Genomic DNA, 8,715 nt, shown 5'->3' on the forward strand with positions numbered 1-8,715 from the left:
ACAAAGCTAAGAGACAGATGTATTAGAAAATATTCTAGAACTTTAACTCAGGATCGAAGAGATATGACTATGAACTTTAAACTATTGAACTCCTGTATACCAGATGTTGTTTAAACTGTGAATCATCCTAAGCACGCAGTGGGACTGATAAGGTAGCATGCATTATTGTTTTTTGTCTATTCCCAAACATCATTGCTGGGTCCAGCATCCAGCTAACAGCATAATTGTAATTAGAATTTCACCCAGATGAAAGTGTAAAGTGTGATTGACACAGAGACTGCAAAGAAAAGAACAGATAACTGTTTTTTTCACTAATACAATTGTCAATGAAAACTTCACATTTGCTCCTGTGCCTGACAGAATTTTAGCAGTTTAATTTACACTAATATTACAGTGTCAGGTTTTACCCCAGTTGTTTGTGGGTTACTCAGTTAGTTTTGAAACCAGGGAATAAGGTTCAACTACATTTATAATTTGCATATCATTTTAAATATATAAACTACTTTTGTGACTTCTTGTTAAGACCCTTAACTGTCTTTTTTGCAGAAGCAACATTCTCTTAAATCTGCTTATGTGTTTTCCTGTGCAGCAAAGGACACTCCTTGTTGTGTTTGTTTTTTTTTTAAAGCAGATTCAGTAGGAGGTGTGACCATTGGCCTGTGGCCTTTTCGTTTCAGTGCTTACCATTGGTTGTTCTCAAACCTGCAGCCAATTTAAACTCAGACGTTACTCTGAGACCCCTCTCACAACACACACACTTCAGATAGTGAGGAAGTGTGTAGCAGGAGAGATAGGGTTGAAGCATGCCAGCGTATTCAACCAACATGAGGCTGAAGTTTCCAATTGTGGCCTTGCTGCTAGAGATCATCACCATCTGCCTGTACGCCGTATTTGTGACATACGATGTTGGACATGACCATTCTTCAGATCATCATGGCTCTAAAAATAAAACTGAATCAAACCCAGTGGCTCTCTACCCTAGTAAGTAGAAATATGCATACTGATTTGTATACTAAAAAACAATTGTATACTGCATCTGAAAGATCATTACAGTGATGTAGAGGTAAAAATGCTGATTATTAGATTGCATTGATACAGCATTAAACAAATAAAACATTTAATATCTAATCAGTACAAAAGTCATTATATGGCACTGATTTTCTGTCACCTTCCTAAAAGTAATATACTGTAATATGCTTTAAATATAGCATTAGTCAAAAGACATATGTGTTGCATTATGAATATATGTTTTTATGTATGGTTTATATCCATAAATGCAATGATGTTATCTTGACATTATCTTTATTTAAACTAAAATTAATATCAAGTTCATCAAAAGTAAAATAGTAAATTAACAGACTATAAACCAGATTATTTTATATATATATATATATATATATATATATATATATATATATATATATATATATATAATTTTTATATGTTTTTTACCCATTGTGTGGTTCAGCAAGCTGTGTGCTTGTAGTGCAGTAGTTTACAGATCTTCAATCCGTAAATGCATGAGGTCATTGAAGGTCAAGTGCAGGTCAGGTAAGAGAGCAGATAGAGATGATGAAGAATTAATGGTCATGTTCACACGCAAACCTCAAGAATTCACATGCTGTGAAAGGGGATTATGGGGGAGATGGAAGAAAAGACTGAGAAAGAGAGACAGAGAGAGAGAGAGAGGGCAGAATATAAATTCACTGGATTTTACCACCACAATTTACTACTTTTGAGGTTTATTTTATGACTGCCATCTTCTCATGCCAATTTATTATCTTGTTAAATAAAAGGATTGGTGAGATAAGAAAAAAAAAGAAAAAAGACAATCATAAAGAAGGAAAAATAAAAAGAGAGAATGAGTGAAAAGAATAAGAGAAAAATGAGAGGAATGAAAACGAGAAGAAAAAGCTGAAAATAAGTGTTTGTGTGAGGAAGGCAATGGAGGAGAGGATATAAAAGAGGAAAAAAGAAATGAAACAGCGGAATGAAAGAATTAAACTTAAAAAAAATGTATGTATGTAAAGAAGTATAGATAAATATTACTCTACTATATTATTAATATTGTTAATACTATTATTATTATTTTTATTATTATTATTATTATTATTAGTAGTAGTAGTAGTAGTAGTAGTAGTAGTAGTAGTAGTAGTAGTAGTAGTAGTAGTAGTAGTAAGTTAAAGTATTTTTTGTCCAGCTATTATTTGGGCCGTTTCAGACCGTTTTTTTTTTTTTTTTTTATCTCCACCGTGCAGTAACAGCTTTAAGGGTGGGAATGGTGTGAGAGAGTGAGATATCTTCTACGCCACATCTGAGCCCCAAACTTTTCATTCCAATAGTAATTTATCATTATGTCATCTCACATTAGTCCAATATAGGATTATATATTTACAAAATGTATAAAATATATCACAACTACATTATAGTAACACATTGAGTGTACCTATAATGATGTCAAATATACAAATCAGATCATCAGAATCATCACAATATTGTGATAATACTATGCATGTATATTATCGAATATAGCAGAGAACGAGTAACACACTGGTTCATGAATAAACTTCTCATCAGTCTTTAACTTCATTTGAATACAAATCTTGAAATTAATCAACCATACCATAGTAGGGAAAAGGAAGGGGCCTGGGAGGGTGGGGCGCAAATGGAGAAAGGAGCCAGATGTTAGAGCAGTCTCGGAAAATCTTAGAGATCCATCTCTTTGGACTGAGGTCAAATGTAGCATGATTGCGGTTTCAAAAACATAAAAACATAGGAATGTGGCTTTGAAAAAAAGCACACACCCATACAATGATAAGCTTTGTCATCGAGCATCAAATTAGTGCTGATAAAGGGTAATTGAGTTGCTCTGCAGCAGCAAAAGAAACCTTCCCAGTTGGCAACAAGTAAAGCCTTTGAGGGTTGTATCAAGAGTATCAGGAGTATTATGCATGATGGGCAGCACATAAAAGACTCTAAAGTATACTGAAGGTCTTAGAGTCCCATGCTAGGTCTTGATTGTTATTTTTTCCACATTGAATGAGCCTAATCGTAGTGTTTCGAAGTGTTTCGAAGTGCATATTTTATTATCTGCTACTGAATTAATAAAACAATTTTATCACACCATTTAAATGCTAGCTATGATTAGAATTTGGAACTTCATTGTATACCACTTTGTAAAAAAACCCTGTCAAATCAAGCTGTGAATTCTTGGTTAAAGAATATGTGCTGCATGTACATCATGCAGTGTGTTTTTGCATTTGGTTCAATAATTGATTCCAGCTGTACTTTTTTCCTTAATAGTTTCTTTTCATTTGCTAGCCATCATAGGTGATGTTTGATCCTTGATCCAGCTGCATGAAATGAAAAAAAAAGGCAGACCAGTTAATTAGCTTTGAAAGGCTCTTTAGGGTGGCACCAACCTATAGAGATCTCCTTAATATCTTGTGTTTACGATAAGATGCCTGAAGCCGTCTTTTTTCCTGTTTAGTCTGTGTCATTATCTTAGCATAAACACCCCAAGCAGTTAGCCATGGCCCAGAAGGAGCAGTCTTAGCAAGTCCCAAGTACTACATGTTCTGATGATTTTAATTATCTTCAATAACCACTTTGTCCTGACCGCGGTCGTTGTTTAACACACTACCTAAGCTTACATAGTCTACCACAAGAATTTAAGCCCACATGATTCATTAATTTTGGAACATTAAAGTAACCCATGACATTATCTTTAAGTTCCTGCAAGACGTTTATGTCTGGCAATGAAAATGATTGTTAAATTCAAAATTTAACTATGGTACAAGTTGCTTTCACTAAGCTGATGTGTTCTGATTGCTGATTTCAAAATGTCACGATACTCTTTGATCCTGGACAGACTTACCAGATGTGCAACCTTAAGTACAAACTATGATTACATGCTGAGTTTAATGGCTTCCTCCAGTAGAAAGCAAATGGAAGGGTTGAATGGTTTTTAAAGTAAGCAGGCCAGCTATATATGTTTCAGCAACACCACACCTCAGACATACCTTTAGATTTCATTGTTTGGTGTCAGTCTCTGGGGAGCTGATTTTATAGCCTGTTATTCAAAGAAGTTGCTTTGAAGACTTGTGCACACAGTACACTGGATTTAGTCAATTCGGTAAGGTGACATGATGGTTATTATGGTTTGACCACACAATAAAATACTCTTGCAATGCTTAACCCAGGGCAGATAATACAAATATTATTGAAGAGAGATGCATCATTTAAAACGAGATATATTCAATTGTGGCCATTAGAACATTGAAATATAATCATTTTATTATATACAGTATTTATATGTTTAGTCCAGGTCACCTTCCAGGTCACTTATTCTAATCAAATTCTGAAATAATAATTCAATAATTATCTATTATACTTTCAATTACATTAAGCCAGGGGGTCATTATTCTCATTCATGACCACAATTTTGGTTTATTTCTTCACAACAATGAAAACATTGGTTCATTATATAATTAGTGTTTGAGTTAAAAATAATATTTAGTTGTCACACCCTGATATACATTGGAGACTCTGTTGGATTCAGTACTAAACATTTGAGTATAATTTAAAGCAAAGAAAAAATAAATTTTGTCATTTCTGCAGATCTTACTGATTGCTTCTTTCTCTAATGAGTCTAAATGAGCTTCAATTGACCAAGAGCAGACTGAGTGCTATTTCACCTGTTTAATTTGCCTTTCTATTTTCTACTTTTTTTTAGTGTTTCAGGATGTGCATGTGATGATCTTCATCGGTTTTGGGTTCCTAATGACCTTTCTGAAGAGATATGGCTTCAGCAGTGTAGGCCTCAACCTGCTGCTTGCCGCCTTTGGCCTTCAATGGGGTTTACTGCTGCAAAATATATGGCACATGGAAAATGGAAAAATCAGGGTTTCAATCAAAAGGTAAATTCATCTCTACAGCAGTATACAGTATAGTATTAAATTGACTGAGGTTTTACACTAAACTGAAATAAATATGCCTTTATTTTCCTGTCTTCCTCTTTCTCTCCAGCATGATTAATGCAGATTTTAGCACAGCAACGGTGCTGATCTCATTTGGTGCAGTTCTGGGGAAAACAAGCCCAGTACAGCTACTCATCATGACCCTGCTGGAAATCACCATATTCAGCCTCAATGAACACGTTGTTGTTGAACTGTTGAAAGTAGGAATGAAAACAATTATTCATCCATTCATTGTGACAAGTTGAAGTTTTTTTTAATTAAGTTTTATTATCCTTTGTACACTTTTATGTGAGGTATAAAAATCAATACGAAACAGTGAGACTGTACATATCTGAAGGCAGAAAGTAAGAGATATCTAGAAATCTAGAATATCGGATTGAAATGTTTTACTACTCATCCATGTAGCTTCTTCAGACTGAAGAAGCTGCTCAGTTTAGTAGGGAAACCTTGCACAGGCTTTTGGAGAAGCTGCTGAAGAAGCTGTTCAGATGAGTAGTAAAACGTTTCTATCCAAGGTACCCCTATGGTACTTTAGTAAATTCATCTAGACATTAGGTCAGTAAATTGGTTCCTTTTTGATGCATACGCAACAGAAAATGGGAGGTAATGGACATAAATGCTTTATTTATCACTTGAAATTAATAATACAATATTGTGTTTTTAAAAATGTATATGAAATTTGTTTTACATTTATTAGATATTATTTTAACTGGGGAAGACTTTAATTACTGCACTGCTAATGAGAAGAATAAATTCATGACTATTTAAACTCAGACAAAAATATCTCTTTGTGTCCAGGCATCTGATGTTGGCGCTTCCATGACCATCCATGCGTTTGGAGCTTACTTTGGTCTTGCTGTTGCTCGTATGCTTTATCGCCCAGGTCTTCGCAATGGCCACGACAATGAGGGATCTGTTTATCACTCTGATCTATTCGCAATGATTGGTACATCTTTACACACAATTACACAAAACACAATTAGCATTCTATGGCCAGATTGTAACTACATTACAATATCTGTTTTATGTACTTTCACATTTATGTTGCTATAAATATGAATATACACACAAATACAAATACATACATACATATATACTGTATATATATATATATATATATATATATATATATATATATATATATATATATATATATATATATATATATATATATATATATATATATATATATATACACACAGTGTTGGGGTAACGCGTTACAAGTAACGTGCGTTACGTAATAATAAATTTTCTGGAGTAACGAGTAAAGTAGCGCGTTACTTAATAAATTTACACACTAATATCTGAGTTACTTTTTAAAAAAAGTAATGCGAGTTTCAATTATTTTGCATTAAAATGAACGTAATCTCGTAGAATCGCGCCCCCCTACGTGCGAGCCTGGGAACAGAAGCTGGTCAGAAGCGGAGATGGCAGGACAGAGCATTACATTACTGTGATGGAAGTATTCACATTATTTTGAAATAGTCAAGGAAAAGGATAAGGGAATAATCGTTAAGTGTAAATTATGTGTTGGTGAAAAGCTTTTGTCAACGGCAAAAAAATACCACTTCAAATTAAAAAAAACATCTGCAAGCAAAGCACAGCACTACAGATGTGGAAGAGAGAGAGCCGAATGAAACCTGCACCCCGCCTCAAGATAAACAACAAAGGCTTGATTTCAGTACATTAATATTTAGTAAATAGATTTTCAGTAGATTTTCAGATACTAACCCTAACCCGAGCCACATCATACACATGGGCACACATGAACATTACCCATCCCTTCCTCTCTCACACACGCGCGCGCGCACACACACACACACACACACTCTGTTCAGCCAGATTTATTGTAAATGTCACACATCAACATAATGACAGAAAACACAGACTTTGTTTGTGTTGGTTTTTTTTATATGTGCGTGTTCGCTTGAGTTCAATACGGTATTTTCGTCAAATGCGCATGTGCGTGAGATGAATATACCGCAAAGTTTCCCAGTAGGGGCGAGATCATTTAAGTCTTAAAAATACCGCATTGAACTCAAGCGAAGCGAACACGCACATTAAAAACAAACAAACACAAACTTTGATATGAACGTAAGAGCCGCATGAAACCAGCCATAAAAAAAGCCGCATGCGGCTCGCGAGCCTCGGGTTGGCCACCCGTGCATTACTGCATTAAACACTAGTACAAGAACTTCTCACCTGTTACACCTGTAAGGCCTGAAAGAGATCAAGCCTTAGCCAGGTAAGAAAAAGTAACGCAAAAGTAATATAACGCATTACTTTACATAAAAAGTCACTAAGTAACGCAATTAGTTACTTTTTTGGGGAGTAACTCAATATTGTAATGCGTTACTTTTAAAAGTAACGTTCCCCAACACTATATATATATATATATATATATATATATATATATATATATATATATATATATATATATATATATATATATATATATATATATATACAGAGAGAGAGAGAGAGAGAGAGAGAGAGAGAGAGAGAGAGAGAGAGAGAGGGATTTGTTGAATAAAACAGAGTGTATTTGCTGTATGTTTTCTGTCTATAGGTACTGTGTATCTGTGGATGTTCTGGCCAAGTTTTAACTCTGCTATTGCCGAAACTGTACCAGAGCAGCTCACTGCCATCATCAATACTTATTTTTCCCTGGCTGCCTGTGCACTCGCTGCCTATGCTACATCAAGCTTGGTGGAGAAGAAAGGCAAATTGGACATGGTGAGACAACACCAAAAGCTAGTCATTTTTTGTAATTAGTTTTAGTACATTTAAACCTAAACTAAAGCAATTAAATAAAATGCTATTGGTCAGATTGAAATCAAACTTTAATTCAACTGAACTGAATTCTTAAATTGTCTGTATATATTAAATATCAATGAGTGAACCATGAGTGAGTTTGACAAGTAGATATTAAACTTAGACTTTGAGTTAATCTATTTCTTTCACACTACTTATGTCATCCACAAAACAGCTCAGGCAATCAATGAAAAACAAAACCCAAACAGGCAGTGTATAAACTCTTTGCATTACCCATTAGTCCTTAAGAATTAGTCACGATTAAAATATAAAATGTTGTTAAGCTGAAGTCAGCTAAAATGCTAAAAATCTAATAAAGCTTTCTTTTACAGGTTCACATCCAGAATGCAACTCTGGCCGGTGGTGTTGCCGTGGGAACGTGTGCTGATATGAACATTGCACCATTTGGAGCCATGTTGATCGGCGTCACTGCCGGAATCATCTCTACTCTCGGATTCAAATTCCTGACTGTAAGCACTGAAATACACATAAACTATACACCCTGTCTGAACAGGCAAACATTTAGTGAACATACTAGCTCATGGTAAAGACATAAAACATTTATTTAGTCACTAATAAACTTAATATCTTGTTTATTTTATCTGTAGCCCATTCTTGCATCAAACCTGGGAATTCAGGATACATGTGGAGTTCATAACCTCCATGGCATGCCTGGGATTTTGGGTGGTCTGGCTGGGATCATAGCAGCAGCACTGGGCAGAAAATCTGCGTAAGACCAGAACACAAACACAGTGTATTTTAAACTGTACACAAAAAAACACAAATGGTTTCTGAGCAAGAACATTTACACTGATGAAGGTAACTCATGTCCAGTGTGACCACTACTGAATAATTACTTCATAATCACTAATTCTCATTTTAATTTTTTTTTCTCTCAGAAAAAGGAGAACAGAGCGCACAT

The 8,715-nt window shown here is 34.7% G+C and overlaps 1 protein-coding gene across 1 annotated transcript in view; it reads left to right on the forward strand.

Moving 5' to 3' along the window:
* Window positions 1-726: 726 nt before the first annotated feature.
* The window catches only part of rhag (Rh associated glycoprotein), a 9,900-nt gene continuing 1,911 nt past the window's right edge, over window positions 727-8,715 (forward strand). Inside the window, exons 1-7 of the mRNA XM_083562333.1 lie at window positions 727-981; window positions 4,736-4,919; window positions 5,029-5,179; window positions 5,778-5,925; window positions 7,549-7,715; window positions 8,126-8,263; window positions 8,402-8,523. Coding sequence (XP_083418459.1) covers window positions 804-981; window positions 4,736-4,919; window positions 5,029-5,179; window positions 5,778-5,925; window positions 7,549-7,715; window positions 8,126-8,263; window positions 8,402-8,523 — 1,088 coding nt within the window. The 5' untranslated portion in view covers window positions 727-803. The remainder of the gene's footprint in view (window positions 982-4,735; window positions 4,920-5,028; window positions 5,180-5,777; window positions 5,926-7,548; window positions 7,716-8,125; window positions 8,264-8,401; window positions 8,524-8,715) is intronic.

Source organism: Silurus aristotelis (assembly GCF_946808225.1).
Source record: "Silurus aristotelis genome assembly, chromosome: 15".
NCBI classification, from domain to species: Eukaryota; Metazoa; Chordata; class Actinopteri; order Siluriformes; family Siluridae; genus Silurus; species Silurus aristotelis.